This window comes from Dipodomys merriami, unplaced genomic scaffold (genome assembly GCF_024711535.1).
Source record: "Dipodomys merriami isolate MVZ:Mamm:240054 unplaced genomic scaffold, mDipMer1.0.p SCAF_35, whole genome shotgun sequence".
Classification (NCBI taxonomy): domain Eukaryota; kingdom Metazoa; phylum Chordata; class Mammalia; order Rodentia; family Heteromyidae; genus Dipodomys; species Dipodomys merriami.
The window spans coordinates 10,460,359-10,481,696 of record NW_027205048.1 but is presented as its reverse complement, the minus strand read 5'-3'; the positions used below and the strand labels follow the sequence as shown (position 1 = coordinate 10,481,696).

The window sequence follows — 21,338 nt, the reverse complement described above, 5'->3', positions numbered from 1 at the left end:
ATTATACTACAGAGCTATAATAACAAACACAGTGGGGCATGGCATGAAACCACACTAGTAAGAGCCTACTAGAAACCTCTGTGGAGTGAATGCTGAGTGAATTTTACAGGGGAAGAGATTTAGAGTTAGGGAATGGTCTTAGTTTCTCGTGTGTTCCAATAACAAAATGCCCCAAAGCTGGGTAAACTGTAAAGAAAATTTATTTTGGCCCAGAGTTTTAAGGTCAAAAAGTCCAAGCTCAGGAAGCCACATCTAGGGAGAGTCTTAGGCTGTTATAAATGGTAAATGGCATTGCATGGGGGAGCTGAATTTGAGGGTGCCAAGTGGGGCTGAGAGAAGAGGGGTCACATGCCAAGTGAAGAAGCTGAACTTAAGTTGTAGCACCTGTTTTCTGGGTAACCAATCTAGTCGCAGCAGCCCTAACCTGTTCCTGAGAGAGATGCATTAGTCCCTCCCAGGAGTGGGGCATCAATGACCCACCAGCTCCTAGGTCTGGTAGAGGCCCTCCATTCCCTAGTCTTGCTACATTAGGAACCACAGGCCAGCAATGAGCATTTGGGGAAAAACCACATCCACAACATACAGGAACAAGCTCTGCCAAGATGCAGAGCTGGCTGTCTGCAAAGCCTGGGCTTACACCAGTTCTCCTGGCTCAAAGCCCCACCCTCAACCTCACACTGGGCCCTAATTGGTCTCTCTGGCCAAAAGTGGGCAAGATGGGCTCCTGCTTCTGTGTTTGCCTTGGCTGGAAGGGCTCTGGCAGGATTCTCAAATGGAACTTTACTGACAACCCACAAAACCCAAAGGAAATCAACAAGGGGAAGATGACAACTTACAACATATTGCACTTATGAAATCTATTCTTTTTTAAAGGCATGGTGTATTAGCTTCTATGGTCACTATAACAATAATGACAAATTTAGTGGCTTAAGACAATGTAAATTTATCCACTTACAGTTCTGGAGGTCAGCTGTCTAAAATCAATGTGTTGGCAGGGCCTTGGGTTGTGGAGATGTAGTTTTGAAACTGCAGTGCTCTCTGATTTATATGATAGAGGCATATGTTACGTGGAGAAAACATGTTTAAAAAATCCTAATAATGAGAACAACAAATGGAAAGAAGCTTAATTGCCGGGCATTTGTGGCTCAAGCCTTTGATCCTAGCTACTCAGGAGGCTATGATCTGAGAACCTTGTTTTGAAGCTAGCTGGGGTAAAAAGTCAATGGGACTCTGATCACCAATTAATTATCAACAAGCTGGAAGTGGAGGTGTGGCTCAAGTGGTAGAGCACCAGCCTTAAGTGAAAAAGCTAAGCAAGAGTAAGGTCTTAAGTTCAAGCTGCAGTTATCAGCAGTAAGAAATAAGAAAAAGGTTAAGAAATTAAAGAAGGAAGGAAGGAAGGATGGGAGGAAGAAAGGAAGGAAGGAAAAAGGAAGGGAGGGAGGAGGGAAAGAGAAAAGAAGTTTAATCTTAAGATCTTAGGAGTCCCTGCTGGACCCTGTCTTGGCCTCCAAACTCCCATCCACCTGGATTCCAGGTAGCAGGTGGGGCTGTGGGTAGGGCATCAGATGCCAGTGTTGAGAACTAGACTGTGCTCTGCTGGAGGGGACAGTGCTGGGCAGCAGTATGGGCACCATGTGGCAGCAGTTCCCTTTCTCTAACCCTCTTTACATTGCGGGGTCTCAGGGGCTAGGCAAAGGCTGGACACTCAAGGTTGGCAGCCCTGTGAGATGGCCTTGGGACAAATTCTGCCCATACAGTGCTGTGTGTCAGTGAGTGAGCAGCTGATTTGTATGAGCATGTTATGTCTAGTGGCATGTGTCCTGAGCGTGCTCCCTCTCAGGGGGGTCATGTGAGGGCCCTGTGGTTAGCAGCATGAGAGGAGGCTGAAAGGTCATGAGCTAGAGAGGGTTTGGAAGATCAGTGGCCATGACAGGAATCAGGGTCTGTAGCTTAGAGGTGAGGAACAGACTGACCTGTGAGGTCCAAGGTTCAGTGGATGGATGACTATAGGAAGAGGAGTGGATCACCAGAGACATCTACAAAAGGAAGGGTGAGAATGGATTGAGAGCTGGGGGGTCCCTGAGTCAGACTTCAGGAGGTCTCATTTTAAGGTCCTGTTTTTGGGTATCCACAAGCTCCCATATCTCTTGTAGCCATGTGAACACTTCAGCTCCCAGCACTAAGCATCTGTAGGATCTGAAGGAAAAGATGCTAGGAGGGCAGGTCCTACTCCAGTCTCAACACGTGGCCCATAAACCAGCAGTTCACCTGGGAGCTTGTTTCAAACATAGCCCCCACCTGCTCCAGGCCTGCTGGATCAATCGCATATATTGAAGTGCCTCTGCTTGAAGTGGAAGAGGCAAGCCTGTTGTGTGTCTCCTAGGCTTCCAGTGTCTGCTGGTCTGTAGACTCTGGAACTCATCTCTAGATCAGCCAACTGAGTCTCTTACCTGCTGTTTCCCTGGGCCCCGTGACAACTGACTGAGGCCTGGGTAGTGTTGACCCTGAGGATCTGCAGGACAGAATGGTATACATGCTGGGCCTGCTGTAGCTTGAGGGCTCCTGAGGGTGCAAGTTCTCATCAATCCACTAAAAGGGCCCTCTTCCCTGAAGGGTAGAACCTGACACTGTGGTGCCCTGGGTTGCCCATCTCCTGGAGATGTGCCAGAAACCCTGTGGTGCCCTCACCTACATCCACGGACAGAGTGGTACTGGGGCCTTGGCAAGCAGTCTGTGGAGTGAGGGTTTCTCCTGCAGACCCATTCCAGGAAGGGTGGCGGCTCATCTGTCAGGTGCCTCTTTGGAGCAGTGGAAGCTATTGGAGTGTCTCAGAAACAGGACGGAGCACCATGAAGCTGGGTGAGGTCTTCCCATTCCCCACGGGGCCTCCTGCCTGAGGTTGGAGTGCCAGTTCCCTTCGCCCCTTCATCTTCTGTCACCCCACATAATCTACAAACCCTTGGGTATTGGTTCCTCAGCTCTGAGCTCTAGTTTTCCCCTCATCCCTCCACAGTTCTTCCCTCCATCCCAGGAGACACCTTTCTTCAGTTATAGCTGCACTTCCATCCATTCCCAACGAGAGACTTCCCCCCCACCCCGGCACTTCTCCTCCCCCTCCCCCCACCTCCCACCCCCCTGCCAAGTACATCCTATCTTTAACTCATTCTTGTAATTAGGAAAGGCAAGGGGAAGAAAGTCCTGCAATTCCTACCCCCAGAGGTGTGATATGGACCTCGCTCTCTGTACTGACTCAGGGCAGAAATGAGCCTTAACCTAGACTCCAACGGTTTAGTCCTTGCCCATTTGCCCAGAGAGCATCTAGCTCTACCCTAGGCTGGGGTATAGCGGAGTGTGGGGAGCCAAGGGCCTGCTTATAGATCACAGGGATCTAGAAACGTCTAGAGTAACTGGGATCTTCAGGGCACAGGCCAGTGTGCGGAGCATCATATATGTTCTTACAGGATTCTCCAGGCTCTTTGCTGTGGAGCTTTTTTTGGCCAGTCCTAGGGCTTGAACTCAGGGCCTGTGCACTGTCCCTAAGCTTTTTTTTTTTTAGTATGGGATTAGTTGGCAATAAGAGTCTAATGGACTTTCTTGTTTGGGCTGGCTTTGAACTGTGATCCTGAAATCTCAGCTTGTAGTAAGGATTACAGGCATGAGCCACCAGTACCCAGCTGTCATGGAGCTTTTATAACTCATGTGTCTCACTTGACAGATGGCCTAGAGCTGCCAGCTCAAGGTCACAGGGTTAGTAAGGAATTCTCTGAGTCCAAAGCCACGCTCATTCTCCAGTTACAAGGTTTCAGGCCTTCAATCAAGCCTCTTATGGACAGCATGAGGGCCATGTGCCATGTTGGCTTCCCGAGGCGAAGGCTGAACATCCGAGAGCCTTTCTGTAGAACCCACTGCTACTGTAGGACACACATCAGGTGGCAGGTCCAACTGTGTTGTCTGGCTTTGTGGCCCTTGCCACCCCCTGCTGCTTGGTGCCAAGAGGCTGGAGCCTTCTGCAGACATCTACTGAGTCTCCATTCGGAAGCTGATGCCTGGTAAGAGTCTGGATGGCCTACTTAGGCCCTAGCCACTGGCATAGGGCTGCCCAGGGCAGCTCAGGGAGTGGATGGCATGTGGATTGTGAACCTGAACAAGGGTTAACCAGAGGCCACAGCAGCAGGTCTGGGTGTCTTTCAAGGTTATCAACTGTCATCCACAGACGGAAGAAGACAAGAGCTCAGTGGAAGGAAAGGAATGCAATGCTGTTTTCACTAAGGAGTTTATTCCTCTTCAAAAACAGTAACAGTGGTTCTATCTAGACACAGCAGCACTGTGGCGTATTAAACGGAACATAAAGGATTCAGAGCAGCAGAACAGAGCTGTTACCTTCAGGAGTGACCTCCAAAATGGAACCATTTTTCATTCATCAATGTTAAAATCGCCCTGAAAAAAATAGAAACCTTTGGATACTAGAATTATTGTTATTATTATCTTAACAATGCCAGTAGCCACAAGACTCCTAAAATGATTTACCTTTAATCTGGTACAAAAATGACTTCTCTGTGGACTGGGGAAAGATACCTAGATACTTTGGGGGAAAGTGTCTAGAGGGAGCTAGCTTGTCACATGTTTTAAATTACTGTCCCAGAGCAAGCCTCTAGGTGTAAGCCAGAGGAAATGTCCCATCTCTGCAGTCTAGCCTGCACACCTCTGAGCTCCATCGGCTGAGTGGCTGCTTGTGCCCTGGAGTTCCCAATCAGGGTCTGCTGTGCTCAGGAAGAAAAGAGCTCTCAGCTCTTCACAACTAACATGGCGATATGGCTTCCAAATGTACAACGATGTCATCCTGTCTCCTACAGCAAAGGCCACCACCTTAGAAGGTCCTGTCTCAGAGTATCAGGTAATGAAAACAGGTGTCAACCTGAGAGGTTGCCATTGGAAGGGTGCAAATATTCAGCAGGAAAAGTGGGCACACAACAGCTGAAGGGAAGAGCTGAATGTCACTTGGACCAGCACTTCATCATCCTCTCCCTGGGAGACTTCTGGTTATCCAACAAGCTGGCCAGGGCTGGGTGCTGGGCTCTAGGAGGCTGCCGTGCTTTCTCTGTGTGGAGGCTGGTGACAAAGTTGGTGACAAAGCAGAATGATGACCTGGGCCTTTGGAGAAAGGACAGGTGTGAAAGAAAGGGCCGAATTTCAACAGCAGGGCCGGGCTCTGGGGCAGGCAACAACAGGAGATTTATGCCTCTACTGCAAAGAGGTGTCCATGCCCATGTCCCCAGGACCAGGGAGACCTCACCATGCAGGCACGCATGTCGCCGGGGCCACCTGCCTGTGTGTGCACGGTTGCTCTCCTGCTGCCTGCCAGTCCCAGACAGCAATGCATTCAGGAGACCAACAAGTCCTGTGGCCGCCACCTGGGCAGCAATGCAAGTGAGCGGCTCTGGAACTCAGGGTTCAGACTCAAGAATAAGTGGACGTGGGGATGGAAGCCATGGAGGCTTTCTTAGTATTGTGGGTGATATTCTGGGACCCCACCTCAAAGCGCTCAACCAACTCTTGTAAGTCAGGATGACCACAGCAGAGGCTGCCTTGGGTATAGAGAACAAGAGCCTGTACCCCGAAAACAGCGGAAGCAAAGACGGATGCCCTGAGACCTCGACTCTCACCCCAAAGGGACAAGAACTAGAGAGAACAATGTCACACGTGGAGCAAGAAAGGCTCTTCTGCGAAGAACTCACATGCATGGTAGGGTTTCATTCATTCACTGTCTGAATACACGTTCCCTGGATCTGTGAAGGGTTGGGAAGCCTGGTTTTTAATTTAAAAATATCTTTTAAAAAATGCAGCTACGGAAAGCAGGGTTGGAGGAAGACTTGGCAGGGACGGCTAGTTTCTAGGCACTGTTCTTGTGATTCTCTTCTGTTGAGACAAAGCCATGGATGGGCCAAAAGGAACGGAATGGGACAGGCCACGTGGTCATGCCACCTCCCTGGGCACTTGGGCAAACAAGCGGTGATGAGGAGGAAGGTGAATTAGCCCTGGAGTTGGTGTGAAGGACCACTGATATCTCGGGACAATGTGGTAGACAGGCTTTGCTTTTTCTTGCTCCTTGCAGTCATTTGTTGGAAGTCCCCAGTACCTAGGCTCTGAAGGGTAACGAGATTTCTTTCCTGCCCCATCCACCTGACAAGGAAGAAAAAAGGAAGGAACTTTCTGGATGGCAGCTGGGGGAGGTAGCTTGGCTGGCGAGCATCCCAGGAAGGATGTCAGCAAGAGCTTGAGAAATCTTGAAATCCCGGAGTGTCCCACTTCCTGGTGGAACTCCAATATGGCTGCTGGCGTCTGCTTTGGATTCCGCCTCGAGGGCTGGGCTTGGCGGTAACATTGCATTACTAGGATTAGAGGGAAGGCTGGCTGTTTCCTCCTTCTCATTTGTAAAATGACCTCCACACAAATGATGTGTGGTCAAGGCCAGACTCTTTTTATTAGTGTGCCCCAGGACCCCCAGTAAAGTTTGGGGGATGAGTTTGGAAATAGGATGTAGCTTACATGAACACCCTCTGGTATTCTGCAGGGCTCATGTAGTGTTTTGTTGTTATCTGAGATGGTCTCACTCTCTAGTGAGCCTAGCCTTGAACTCCTACCTCTGCCTCCCGAGTGCTGGGATTACAGGTGTGAGCCATTATACCTGGCCGGAGGGCTTTTGCAAGGTCCAGCCAGATTCCTTGGTAGCAGAAGTCTGTGGCTCCAGCACTCGGGAGGCAGAGGCAGGACAGATCTTGAGTTCAAGGCTGGCCTGGACTATATGGAGAGACTTCCAACTCTCAAGTAAATAAATCAATGAACAAGATGCAGATTCCTGGTCCCAACTCCTAGATATCCCTAAGTGGTAAGACTGGGGAAGAGCCTGGAATCTGCATTTTAACCAGAGAAGCCAAACAGGCTGAATCCAGCTCCCCCAGTGAGAAGCCCTGCCAGTTGTGGGTGGCTAAAACTGGTTTTGAGGCAGAACTGGACACAGGGGCTCAGCCAGGAGGGGCGTCAGTGAGGATTGAGGGTGGGGGGTGAGGGCAAGTCTGATGCTTGAGGCATCAGGGAGTGGCCCCCCCCCAAGAGTCTGGGAGGCCTTTAGAGGCCCCTGATTTGCAAAGCCAGATGGTCCTCAGGGTGCTCATTGTGTCTGAGACTTGGAGATAACCAATCGGAACTTCTCCACACCAGCGCTGCCGGGAAGTGCCAGGAGTTTGTCCTGAGCTTCGCTGGCCTGGTCGCATTTGCTGGACAGCACCTTATCCACACCACACGGGCCAGTGAGTCTGTGGGGGCCGCGGAGGTGTCGGGGCCCAGTGAGCAGGAGTCCTGGGCAAGCCTCCCTCCCCAACGCAGACGCGAGGCCTGCTGACTCGCACCCCGGCTTCCTGTTTCCGCTCACCTGAGTCGCGAGTGCAGGGACCCTTGGGGTTCCACCGCTGGCCTGAGCAACGCTATGCTCCCTACACAAAACAGAAGCCTCCAGACAAAGCACACGCCTCTGAAGTTGCTGGCTTCAGCAGTGGGGACCTGCTTAGAAAGAGGCGCAGGGTCCCCTGGGCTGGAGATGAGCGGCCCTGGGTACCAGCCTTCCAGGAGGGAGGTGGCTGAGGGCAGGGCAGCAATGGCAGCTCTGTCTCCACTGCGTCCCAGGTGTGTCTGGTAGATCCGGTAGAAAAGGGAGCAACAGGGGACCCCTCCCTGGGTTCACAGGGAGGGCGGGGAGAGGCCCAAGAGCACCTCAGGCATTAAATTCACACCATTCCAAACCAACAGAAAGGGAACAACCAATACGGAAAAGGTTGGAGAGATGGATCAATCCTTTAACGGTCAAGGGTGAAACATTTTCTACATTTAATAGAAACACTTTCCTATTGGAGGCTCTGGAAGTCTGGAGTCACATTTTTTTTGTGTGTGGTTGTTTTTGTTTCTGTTTTTTCTTTTTCTGTAAATTCTCCCCCCCCCCCCCCCCCCCGGTACCCCTCTAAAATGTCTTCAAACACATGGCTTAACAGTGGCTGCACAGAAAATATACACCCTCAAAATCCAACTTTCATTTAAATACAAATATACAAAATGTAAACTGAGACAATAGAGAAATTTACAAAACTTTTCTTTAAAAATAATAAAGACAAAATTCAGTTCTAGTCAGGATGCTATTAAAATGCGTGCAAGTTGTCAGATCCCATTGGGTTTCTATTGCAAGGTTCAGCAAGGGCTAGGCCGATCCATCCGGCGTGGGGCCGCCTTAGAAAACAGACCTGAGTGGAAATTTCTTTGAGAAACCTTGAGGCTCGAGGGTGGACGGTCTCCTCCCCCCTGCTTCCCGGGGGCGTCTCCGGCGCCCAGCCACAGTGGAAGTCCCACTGGCACGAGTTCTGCTTCCAAGGAGAAGGGTTTGGTCTGGCTCCATGTGGACTTCCGGGCCCGAGCGGCAACTAGCTGCTTCCCGTGGAGTTGGAACTGATGTGGTTTGAATTGATGTGGTGGTTATGGCTGGGTCTGGAATTGGGCGAACTCTTGGAATTGTTGTGATGCTGACAGAGAGAAAGAGAGAGAATGCAAGGCTTGGCTAAGTCAAACCTGGGGCTCACACACCCGTGGGGCTCTGGAAGGAGAGGCAGCGGGCCCGGGCTGGCCACATGCCCTCTCCCTCCGTCTTGCTTTGGAGAACTTGAGCATTTTCTCCTGCAGACTCAGGTCCCCTAGCCACTCAACTCACTCTACCAGGTTGGAGGGTTTTATCTGGTGCCTGGAAGAGGCGGGGGGGAGGGGCCTCTTTCTTAGCATCTGTATGGTTAAAGCTGCAGGTCCAGAGATAATTTATGCTAACCTGCACTTCTTAGCAGAGTGGCTGGTGTAACTCATCTACTCGTTTCCAGGGTTCTCGCACCCGGGGCCCTTCTCGTTTGGTTCACACTAACCCTTCCTCCGGGGGCAGGCATCCAGGGGCCCGTCTTTTCTGAGGGGCCATCAGCTGGAGGGGACCCAGCCAGTACCGGGGCCCTGCCCCAGCAGCCACCGCGTCTTCCGGGATCACCTTCCAACACCAGGTCTCCTTCACCTGTCCTGAGGTAAAGGCTCATCTACGCCACTCGAGTCTACAGGCCCACGTGGGGCAGAGAGTGCTCTCAACCAGAAGCGATTCTGCCCACCAGAGATGCCTGGCAACATCTGGAGATGTTTTTGGCCATCATACCCAGGGGAAGGAGTCACTGCACCTAGTTGGGGGGGCTGCGTGTCACCCTTCAGTCACAGCACAGCCCTTGGCACCCAGAACCAGCCCCTCATGCCAACAGCATCGAAGGGAGACCTAGAGGACCTCCCTTCTTCCCAGGGGTCCGTCAGCCCTGAGGGGGAGGGCTGTGGACGGCGGTGGCTGCTCCTGAGCAGGCAGCCCTGGGCCGCGGCTTCCTGCAGCTCTGCTCTTGCTACTTCTAATGGGTCTGGGTTCCAGAACTGAGGTCCGGCTGGCCGGCCCGGGGCTTCACCTGCCGCCGGAAGAGTCTCTGGAGCAGCCCTTTCTTGGGAGGTTCCGGAGGCTGGCTTCTGTTCAGGTCCGGTGAGAGGGTACCGTTGGGGCCGAACACATTCAGCTCCTTAAAGCATTCTGTTTCTATCATCTGGAGAGGCCGAGCAGAAACGCGCTGTCACCAGCCAGGCCTCCATGAGCCTCCTCCTCCCTGATCTCCAGGCCCTCTGGGGCTGGACAAGGCTCCCGTGTGCAGGTGGGATGCAGCTCCAAGCAGATCCAACGAGAACAGAGCCGCTGGGTATGACTCGTCCTCCTCCACAGACCCCCTCCACCCCTTCCCTAACCTTCCCAACGCAAACGCCAGCTCCTCCACTAACCAACCACCCCATCGACTCTTTCCTTCCCACCAGACTTCCCAGGGCAAGCCTCACCTCCTCCTGCTCCCTCCCAGCCCACCCAGCCAGCTTCCGACCCCACCCCACACCCGGCCAGGCCCGCGGGACCATGGCTGCTGGACCCCCTTCTTCTGGGAATCCCTCCCTCTTTGAGCAAAGCCTGGCACTCGCCTCGTTTTGCCATGGGATGGACACGGAGCCTGTGGAGAACTTGGAGTAGAAGTCGTCATCTGTGTGGTCCAGGTTGACGCCCTTCACGGTGGAGAACTGTTCGATGTCCAGCACGTCCTTGCAGTACACAGCGCGGGGCTGGAAGGGAGAGGGCTTGGCTGCACGGGTGCTGCCTGCGGCCGCAGCCACCCAGCCAGGCTTCGGGCTTTGATGGGGAGCAGAGGGAGCGTCATCCTGAAGTTCTAGCCTGATCTGTCCTCTGGGGTCCACTGAAGGGACTCGGGCGGACTACTGGCTTGAAGGCTTCCAGCCATTCCACGCAGGGCTGCGTCCTGACACGGCTCCCAGCGCCCTCCCCCTGCACTTGCTGGGGGGGGGGCGGTGTCCTGGAGGACAGTCTCTCTCTGGGCTCACATCCCCTCCATCTCTGAGCATCCCACCTCGCAGGTATTCATGGGTATCCTGAGAACCCTGGCATCAGGAAGGTGACAAGGCTCCCAACGCCACTGGCCACAGCGTGGGGTCACCAGCCCCCTCTTCCATAGAGAGAATGAGGCTGGCGGCCCAGGGTTAGAGCAAGGGCTCGAACCTGGCCCTTCTCACACAAGGGGCACCGAGGCTATGGCTGATAGAGCTGGCTGCAGTCCCACACAAGGTCTTTAGGAGCCCTGGGAAAGCCGCTTAGGCCCAGAGGCCCCCACTTTCCTCAACGGCGAATGGGGACTATGGTAGCACCGGGGCCACAGGCGGCTGCCTGTCCCTGTGCCCAGCGCTGGGGGACAGCTTCCAAGATGGCTCTGCCTCCCTTGCCACTGAGCGAGGCGGGGCTCACTCCTGTGCGGGGCTCTGACTTCCTGAGGTGTACTCGGGAAGGGGAGACGTTCTGGGAACTCGAGGAGCCTGGGGTGTGGAGATGAGGCTTTAGAGGGGACTCCCGGTTGGGTGCAGATACACCACCCCACCTGGTGACGTGTCTGGGGGTGGGTGGGCACGGGCTGCCCCTGCTCAGTCTCCTCAGCCTGGCCCAGAGTCTGGCACAGATAGCAGCTCGCGGACTCCATGGTGGGGATGATCACCCAGGGGCCTTGGCCTCGACTTCTGGGCCTGTAGGCCCATCTACAGTGGCATCTTGCTCACAGCATTTGTAGCGGGCTTGAGGCTGTGCAGCCCTAGGCAAGCGGACTACTGGGCAGAAGTGAGCATGGACAGTGGCAGGGACGACTGTCAGGTGTGACTGCATCTCTCTTCCCAAGGCCAGGTGCACACCCCCGTGAAGCTTGGCAGGTGGCATGAGGCCCAGAAAGTATCAGCATGTCAAGATGGCCATGGCAGATCACTGCATCAGGTCAGCTCAGGGTGCCAGCACATGCCAAGCCAGGCAGCCGGCCCTGGGAGGTGAGCAGGCGAACATTTACAGAAAGTGAACTGTAAAAAAGCTGTGCGAGTCAGGCGCTGGTGGCTCACGCCTGTAATCCTAGCTACTCAGGAGACTGAGATCTGAAGATCATGGTTCAAAGCCAGCTTGGGCAGGACATTTCATGAGATTCTTATCTCCAATGAACTTCCAAAAAGTCAGAAGCAGAGCTGTGGTTCAAGTGGTAGAGCACAACAGCTCAGGGACAGCACCCAGGCCCTGAGTTCAAGCCCCAGAACTGGCACACATAAACACACAAAAAAAATCTGTATAGGCACAGAAATTCATTTAGCATGCCCAAACCTACCATTTCATGACCATTATTTCCTTGGAAAAGTTTCCTTTTGGAATACATATATTTTGGTTTTGGAAAGAGTCAAGTGAAATGAAAAGGCCTAAGCCGGTAATAGCAGGGGTAATAGCAGGGGTGAGTTATGGTGCCTGAATATGGGGTGGGAAGAACCATGAATGGTTGGATGGGGCGTGGGGGAGGGAAAGGAAGGACACACTCACTGGCTCCAGAGCCAGAGCTGCCCCAGCCTGCGGGGCTTCACACTCCAGGACCTGCAACTTCTGCTTACTACCCACTCTACGGCACATCCGAGGGCCTAGGCTGCCCTGGATCGTGGGCACAGGGTTCTGTGCCCTTGGGGAGAGAGGGACACTGACCCCACGGGTGAGCTGTCTTGTCCCACACACTGAGGTACTCCGCAGCCACGCCCAGGGTGACCAACTGACTGCCTGGGACACAGGACTCTCTGTGCTAAAGCTAGGACAGGCCCTGGCAAACTGGGTGACTGGTCACCCTGACGACCAGAGATGCCCCCTTGTAATGCCGCCTCTGTACCCCCGCCCTGCCACAGCCACGCAGACACACCAGGACCCATCTCTCCCCACGCCTCCTGTTCTTTTCTCCCATGACTTCTAGTCCCACTTTGATTTAAGCGGTGTTTGCTGACACTTTTCAATCTCTTCAGACCGAAAGTTCCAGACAGAAACAACCCTGGGGTATTCACCACGGGTCCCCTGGGGCCTGGCTCCATGGCAGAAGGTTGAGCAACATGTCCCCCGTCATGAGTGACCTCATCTCCTCACCGTGATGACAGAGAGCAGGGGGACACATCTGGACCGTTGCCCCTGTGCGGCCCGGCGGCCTCTCACCTGCAGTCATGAACCAGTGACGCAGAAACACGAAGACCGAGTGGTGGCCATTTCCACAGCCCTCCACCCCGGCTTCTCAATCCCCGCTATACATCAGAATCATCTGGGAGGCTTAGAAATCCTCGTGCCCAGGCCCAGCACTCTGGGTTCAGGGTTAGTGTTTTTCATGACCCCTAGGTGATTCCAAGTGGGCAACCAGGGTTGGGAGCCAATGTCGGCAGATGCTCTGCTCTTGGGTTATGCATCCGTGTCCAGTGATGTTCACTCTGTGCCTCGGGCTCGCTTCTTCGCCCTGGAAGCCTGTGTAGTGCTATATTGACGCAGGACGACTGCTTCTGGCCGGTTGCTGTGGTGTGAATACCCCCACCCGGGGTCCCGCAAGCTACCATTCAGGACTGGCTGGACACGGAGTTGGGGAGAGGAGATGACATTTCATCAACCTGGCATGCTCCTCTGTACATCAAGGCTCCATCGGCCCCTACGGACCCACGTTCAAGCCCCAGCCCACGCAGGGGGCTGTGAAGGGACGGAGGCAAGGAGCTGCAGGCTCCTTGATTCTGCAGAGCACAGACCCGGAGTGGCAGCCTGCTGCACCTGCTCTGGCCTGGCTTACCCCACAGAGTGTGAACCCAGGCTTTGCGGACAGTGTGCGCTATCCCTTTAAGGCCCACCCTAACTTAACTGGATTCCGGTCTCACACTCTGAGTCAGGGACTTCACAGGACCTGGGACTCCCTGTAAGTGGAGCTGGCTGTGTCTGGCTCAGCCCCGGGCACACACAGTCGGTGCTCAGTGCATGCTGGTTACGCTGAGCTCTGCACTGGGGTCTCAGTGCTCTGGAAAGCACTCCCCATTCTGCTTCATTTCATCCTCCCAAGTCCCTGGCAGGCTGGGGGCAAAGCGACTGTTGCTTCAGTTGCCAGGGGAAGGAACTGAAGTGCAGGGTGGATTTGTCCAGGCCTGGGGGCCTGGGTGGGCACCTGTCTCTAGAGAGCCATCGTGGGGCTCCCTGCCTATACCCCCATCTTCATTGCCCCGCATGAAGTAGCCAGAGGGAAGGAAGAGGCAGTGGGCATGCTGGTCCCCAGGAGGACAGCGGCCTGCTGGGAAAGGTGGGCCGGGGTGGGGAGAAGCTACTCACGTCTGGCACAAAGGGAGGATCCAACATGCCAGCCTCCAGGCGCTTGAAGTTCATGTTCCTGAAGAAGGCGTGCCTCTTGACCTCGCCAGCGCCCTCCTCCTGGCAGCCCAGTCTCTGCTTTGCATCTTTGGTGAGCAGCTGTGACAAGAGAGCCCCATGGAGTCAGGCAGAGGAGCCCGGGAACACTGTAGACACTGTCTCGTGTCCCTAAGCCTCCCTGGGACACCTCCTCCAGCCTCACTGTGTCGCCTGGGGGTGGTGTGGGGGATGCATCCGAAGAACCGAAGGTGGCAGCAGAGCAAGCAGGTCGTATTCCTGCCAAGTACAGTGTCTTCCTAAGGTACAAGGTCGCCTTGTGGGCCACTCAGGTTAATGCCACACCCTGGCCTCTCAATTCCTCATAAGGAATCGGGCTCTGTTCCTGCTGTTCCCAGAAATATCAGCAAGGTGTGGCTCGCTCTCTCCGTGCAGCTGCTGGACCTGCTACTGCAGCCCAAAGCCTGCAATGCTGGCCAGGCAGGTGGCACTGACAGGCGTGCGAGCAGCGAGGGTTAAGCTGGGGGGAGCTGGGTTGCTCATCAGCTCGTGCCAGGCAGAAGTGTTAGCCAGGCCCAGGGCCTCTGCTTTTCTCAAGTTGCTAGAAAAAAATCAGGGCTTTCTGTAAACTTTCTTCATTTTGAAATCTTGACAATGAACTCACTATTCACTCTTTCAAAAACACTTGAGGAGGCTGAACAAAACACCCATCTATAAGTGCTCACTTGCAACTGTGATATTAGGTGTGCATTTCAGGGAGAAAAGGTGTGGACTGGGGTAAGGGTGGGCAGGCACAGAGGGCTCCCTGGAGGAGGAGAACTAAAGGAGGCCTGAAGGACAGGTAAGACCTGGACGGCTGGAGGGCCAGCGGGAAGGCAGGGAAGACTGGTGCTGGGACTCAGGTGGAGGCTGAGGTCTGGACCTTGGGGTGGGGCCCAGCGGCCGTGGCAGGAATCTGTGGGCCTCAGAGAGCAGGGCTCTCTAGTCCTGTGGCAGAACAGAGACACACCTGGAACCTGCGCCCGGCTCCCTTGCTGTCTCGGTTGTGTCCTTGTAAGCAGGCAGATCTGGAGAGCTGCCAGCAGCAGGAAGAGCCCCAAAGGCCTTTGGGCCCAGTTTCCCTACAGGCCAGGCCCGCAAGAGTTTGTGTCAGTGCCTATTGGAGGACAAGAGGCAGGCGTGGTAACCAGATCTGAGAGCCAACAGATAAGAAGGACCAAGCCAGAACCCCCAAAGACCCTGGGGTCATTGGTAAGATATGACAGAGCAAGGCTGAGGCCTTTGTCAGTCTTTCATGGTAGGAAGACCAAAGTACAACGATCTGACACCTGCAGGCCCAGTTCACGACAGCAGTAGGTTTGGCCACTACCTCTCCTTCAGTGGCCACAAGGGGGCAGCGAAGGGACAGCACTTTGGTTGCAGCGGGGAAATCCCAGCCCAAAGTGTGGGGCTGAAGTGAGTGTTGGGGTGCAAGGGTGAGATTAGGGGTCCTTTCTTCCTCCTTATCCTCTCAGCACAGCTTTTGTTTCTGTTCAGGTCTCTCAAGACCTGCTTCTCAGAGTTCTTGACTCCGACCTGGGCACTCAGTGATACTATGGCTGGGCTGTTTGGTTCCTTCATCTCCAGCCCTGTCCGTCTGGTCACGTTGCTCAGGTAGTGTGCCAGGGCCTAACCAAGTATTCCCCACGCCATGTTTCCACTTCCCCAACCTCTGCTGCCCTGTCTGTCCTACTCCACCTCGACTCACTACTAGGATCTCCTGGGGCTCCAGCAGCATGGCTGCAACACCAGGCTCTGATTCTGTTGCCACCTTACACAGCTCCTTCCTCAGTGCCTGTCACGTGTCACGGACAGATCTACGGTTCCTCTTCTGCAGGGATCCAGAGCCAAATCCTTCTTCCCCCAGCTCTGTGATGTGGGAGTGAGGCTGAAAGAGGAAGTGGCCGAGCACAGGGTGGGGGTTACCTGGCCGGGACCTCCTGCCCATGGGGATCTAAGCTTTGTGGTTTCTGGGCCACCAGAGTACAGCCTGGGATTTCCAGAAGCAGAAGCTAACTAAGTTGCTTTTCATCAGCTCCTGGGGTTGCTCCTCCCTAAATTCCAACCTGGGCTCCTAAATACCAGTGCTCATACTGCCCCAAGGCTGCTGTGCACTCAGAGAGGCCTCTGCCAAGGCTGGGCCTGACCATTTTCCGCTCCAGGGGCAGGGGTGCTCACGGGTGTGCAGGCTGGTTGCTCAGACCTTCCCTGTCTCCTGTGGCCGCATCAGAGAACAGCTGCCTGTGGTCAGGACTGGGGAGCCCGAGAGCCGGGAAGCGGCCATCTGCCCACAAAGCCAAGGGAGAGGCCCAAAGGCCAGCCCTGGAGCGGAGCCCCGGCTCACCGAGCAGTGCAGGGTGGGACTTGGGGCTGCAGGGCTGTAGCACTCCCTCCTCTCTGGCTGTCCGGTACCTGGCCCTGGCCCTGCTCACCCGCTGCCCTCACTGCACTGTCCGTAATACTGTCGTGCAGAGCCAGAGCCGCTGTGAGCGGCAACGACGCAGTGGATGGAAAACTGTTGTGTGGTTCAAAGATTCAAAGGCATCACGAGCCCTCTGGCAGCACCCCCGTCTCAAGCTGGTGTCTGGGGGTCCGGAGCTGGGGGGATCAGGAAGCCCAGAGTCAAGGGCAGGGGGTTGGTTTGCCGTGTGGGCCATGTGCATCTGTGCACCAGCCCTGGCCACCACGCTCTGCCCTGTGCGGATTTCTACACAGATCCGATGTGAGGGTGTCTCACGGTCCACTCAGCCCTCCGTTCAGGGGACACCCAGCCCCAGGCTTCTCCAGAGGCCTCTGCTGACCCCCATGTCCTGAGAGAGGATTATTCTAGTAGGTTCTGCCCCTGCCCCTTTAGCCCGTGGGGCATTCTGGGAATAGGCTGAAGAGTAGCCCCCGGGTAGCTCTTCCATCTTTTTTTTTTTTGTTAGTTGTGGGGCTTGAACTCTGGGCCTGGGCACTGTCCCTCAGCTCTTCAGCTCAAGGCTAGCGCTCTACCACTTGAGCCACAGCGCCACTTCCGGCTTTTTTCTTTTTGCTTATGTAGTGCTGAGGAATCAAACCCAGGGCCTCAGGCATGCAAGGCAAGCACTCTACCACTGAGCCACCTTCCCAGCCCCTGGCCTTTTCTGTTTATGTGGTGCTGAGGAATCGAACCCAGGGTCTCATGCATGCAAGGCAAGCACTCTACCACTGAGCCACCTTCCCAGCCCCAGGAACTCACCATCTTGCAGATGGACTTGGCCTCCTCGGAGAACTTGTGCGAGTATGCCTCCTCGGTCTCCAGGACCCGGCGGTCCACCTCCTCCCGCTTCACCTTCTCCTTGCGGCCTCGGAACGGCGACTGGCCCTCGATCATCTCGTAGATGAGGCAGCCCAGGCCCCAGTAGTCAGGACTCAGGCCGTATCGCTGGTTGTTCAGGACCTCTGGGGCTGGGGCAGAAGGGGGGTGAGCGGGGTGAGAAGCAGCAGGCGTCAGGACAGCCCTGGGCACACAGCCAGTTCTGCTCCTCATCTCAACTGCCTTGGGGTCTCTTGCACCCAAGAGTGATGGCATTGCTCAAGGACAAACTGGAATTGCACCCCTGGGACAAACCCCGCCTGTAAACTCCATCTCCTCTGGGACACTGGCTGTGACCATGCTTCCTGAAGGCACTGCTGGTGGCTTCCACAGGCTGACTCCTGTGGATGGCACTGTCCTGTCCCCCCCCCCCCACACCTCCCCAATGACAACACATGCTGCTCTCTTCACTTCTGAGTCCCCCAGTGACCCATGATGCACCATCAAACGCATGGCACTCAGTGAATAAAGCGGTACCCAAACAACTGAGGAATTTGAGGACTCTAGGCTTTGGCATACTGTGAGACCAGGAGGAGGAAACTCTTAGGGGAGCAACACAAAGGTGCAATGCCTATGTGTCTCTGATCATATAAAATAATATTCATTGAAATGAACTCCAGGCAATAGAAACAAGAGTTGTTTTCTTTGTGGCTGTTTTTCTCTTTTTTTTTTGGTCTTGGTTGGTTTTTTAAATCTGTATTTGGGAGGGTAAGGGGGGGGCACAGAAATAGAGGGACAAAGGGTGAACAAATGTAGCAATGGTACTCACTGGACACTAGGTTGAAAATGAACTATACAACTTGTGGGTGGGATGGGAGGGAAAAACTGGGAGAGAGTGAGGGAAGGGGCAACATTATCCAAAAAGAAATGTATTCTTTCCAGACGTATGTAACTGTAAGCTCAATATATATCATCTTTATGAAAACAGTATTAAAAAGTAATTTTATTAGCTGGGTGTGGTAGTTGATATCTCAGTGAGTAGAGATTGGGGAGAAATGAAGTTTAGGGCCAGCCTAAGCAGAAAGCTAGTGAGACCCCACCTTAACCAGTATAGGGGAGCATGCTGGTATACACCTGTTATCCCAGCTACATGGAGGGTATAAATAGGAGGATCACAGTCAAAGCTGGTCCAGGCAAAATGAAAGACCTTATATTGAGAAATAACTAAAGCAAAAGAGGGCTAGAAGCAATGGCTCAAGTGGTAGAGCTTAAGCTGGTCTCTGATTTCTCTCAGGGCTGCTTGGTGGGAGGCTTAAGCCAGGTACACAAGACCTTGGGTTCAAATCCCAGTACTACTAAAAAACAAAGATTATATTCAATTTATCAGGACTTCACATGACCTCTCATATGTCCTCTGGTCAGGATGCCAGCAGCAAATGCATGTATACATGTATTGTGTGCACGTAACAAAGGCAGGGCAGACACAATGTGCAGCACCATGTGTAAAAGATGAGATCCATCCATCCATCATCTATCTATCCATCCATTATATGGATGGACACACACATACCACCGCCACTACCACTACCAACTGTATCCTGGATTAGCTCCCAGTTGCCTCCCTGCAGCCCTGGAGTACTAGTCTTGGAGGAGGCTGAGGGAGGCCAGTCTGGCCTCTATTTAACATCATGTTTGGTGACTGCAAGCTCCTCTCATTGCCAACCCCTTCCCAGTGACCTCCTTTTTCAAAAGGGTCTCCTCGGAAGGGAGACCCCACCCTACTTCAGTGAGGGCCCTAGCAGTTCTGAGAGCCAGGCTCTGCTGCCAACCTCTGCAGTAGCTTGCCTTTGAGACATGGTGGGGAGGGATGAACAGCAGAGGGCTCAGCTCGATCAGGTCACATACCGTGGGTCCCAGTGTGGGTCACCACACTTGGCTTAAGCTCCTCCCACCAAGCAGCCCTATGAGACCAGGATGCTAGCTTACCCCTGCAAGACTGAGGGGCTCTGAGAGGCAAACTTGAGGGGGGCTCAGGTTCACACTCACCCATGTAGCCAACAGTGCCAACCCGGCCGCGTATCAGGTCTCCCTCCGGGATCTTCACGGCCAGCCCCAGGTCTGAGATCCTGATGTGGCCTGTGGGGCACAGCAGGGTCAGCAGGGCCCTGGGATGGCCACGGCCACGTGAGCAGCCCGCTAGCGCCACACACTGGCAAGACCTGTGAACTCTCAATACTTCCTTCTGCCCAATGGAAGTAGGACTCTTAACTGTCCTCTCAGGGTGACCCCAGGAAGTCCAGGTGGACACAATGTGGGTAAATCACATGTCTGAGGAGTAAATCATGGAGATGCCAAAGCACGCCGGGCTCTGGCTGGACACTGGCTGACCTGCTTCATGACACCTCATGAAATGCTCTAACGAGCTTCCTGGAAGGCTGAGGTCACGGAGTTTATAATGTCCTGGCTTGACTCCGGGGATTGCTTCACAGGAAAAACAGGAGATTCTCCTGACATTTCGCAACAATTTGCTTAAGGGGAAAAACTGTAAAGCAATTTGGGAAGCCACTCCCTGCTCTGCCTCATTGGTCTTTGGAGGCCGTTTGTTTTTTCCCCTTTGGAGAAAGGAGAAGGGGAATAGGGCCCGTGTCTGCGCTGGCTCGGCTTGGGTGAAGACAGAATCGGAGCGATAGACTAGGGCTGACCCCAAAGGCCCAGGAAGCACCGCGCTGAGCGCACTTCTGCCTTTGCACCAACCCTGGTTCCAGCTCACCCCCAGGAGGGAACGGGTCCCCCTCTCTCCTTCCCTGCCTGTGGCCACCTGGGACCCCTGAGCCTAGACCAGGCTGGAGCTGCATAGACTCCCCCCAGCTCTGTGATGTCTGGCAGTCAGGAAAGGAGAGCATGTGGGTGCCAAGGGGAAGCCCCAGGACCCCAGTGCTGACCCAACGCTGAGACCCAGTGTGGAGGGTGACAGGCCCTCGCACCCGTTCCTCTAGGCACAGCACGCTTGCAGGCCTCTTTCCAGGCCACTGAGGGCTATCCCCTCTGTTTGGGCCTGTGGTTTCTGCTCTCTGTTCCCCAGGACTGTCGTGTCATCTGCAAGATGAACACCGAGAGCAACCTTAGCCCGCCCCCTACAGAGGCAGGAAGGTGTCTAGTCAGGAAGAAGGTGGGAAACCTGGATAATGGGGCAAAGGCTAAAGGTGGGGAGGCTCCCTGCGGTGGCTCTTTCAAGAGGAGAGAGAGAATGATAGTAACCCACAAATCATAATGGCTGATAGGGTCACAGCTGGCTGGAGTCAACAGCTAAACCTTCCCTCTGGCTACTGTGCGGGAGCTCACGGCACCGGCCTCCTCTTGCAGGCAGGCTGATAACATGCTTTCCATTTCACTCACAGGACCAGGGCCAGGGGAGGGGTGTGCAAGTTCGGTGTCTCTGAAACACCACACTCCTGACTCAAGGCTGCATCTAACTCTGTCTCTCTCTCTGAGTTCCACTGCATTTACACCAAGTAGCAGCTCCATCCATGCCAGCACCTCCCCAGCGCCCATGACAGAGGAGCGGAGTGGGCTTCTCTACCCCATTCCCACGGCCCATTCCCCCGACAGCCCCCACAAGCCTTAACAAGCTGCCCTCTGACTTACCATAATCATCTAACAAGATGTTTTCAGGTTTCAGATCTCTGCAAGAGAAGGACAACAGGCATCTGAGTGCGGCCTCCGGGGGCCAAGCAGCTGCTGTGCCCCGAAGTCTTCTTCCCCACCTCCGCCCTCAGGCTATCTGGCTTCCCTGGGTTCAAGATATCTTGAGCTCATTTCTCCCTTTCCAGAAATTTCTAATGGACGCTTCTGTTTGACACAGGCATCCTCCAGGCCCCTGGAGTGGAACTGGGAAGGTTGGAGCAGGGCATTCCCTGGGCTGAGTGCGGGGCTTGGCTGGTGTGACACGCCCCAGGTCTGAAGGCGGAGCAGGCCAGGGGAAGGAAGGAAGAGCAGTCATTGAGCTCAGGGCACCAGCTGTACAATCAGGAAGTGAGAGCTACGAGGAAAGGATGGACCACAGGAAAAAGATCCTATGGACAGGGATGCCAAGAGGCGGACACATTCCCTGTCATGCTACTCCGCAGGCAGGTGAGGCCATGTCATCCTGTCCCGTCTCTTCTCTTTGCAGACAGGACCTCACTCATAATAAGAGGAGCT

General features: G+C 54.4%; 1 protein-coding gene across 1 annotated transcript in view; it reads right to left on the bottom strand.

Annotated features, from left to right (window-relative positions):
- Positions 1-4,259: 4,259 nt before the first annotated feature.
- The window catches only part of Grk5 (G protein-coupled receptor kinase 5), a 190,439-nt gene continuing 173,360 nt past the window's right edge, over positions 4,260-21,338 (bottom strand). Inside the window, exons 10-16 of the mRNA XM_069988136.1 lie at positions 20,784-20,821; positions 19,185-19,274; positions 17,082-17,290; positions 13,787-13,924; positions 10,072-10,209; positions 9,522-9,653; positions 4,260-8,567 (exon numbers count right to left, since the gene is read on the bottom strand). Coding sequence (XP_069844237.1) covers positions 8,469-8,567; positions 9,522-9,653; positions 10,072-10,209; positions 13,787-13,924; positions 17,082-17,290; positions 19,185-19,274; positions 20,784-20,821 — 844 coding nt within the window. The 3' untranslated portion in view covers positions 4,260-8,468. The remainder of the gene's footprint in view (positions 8,568-9,521; positions 9,654-10,071; positions 10,210-13,786; positions 13,925-17,081; positions 17,291-19,184; positions 19,275-20,783; positions 20,822-21,338) is intronic.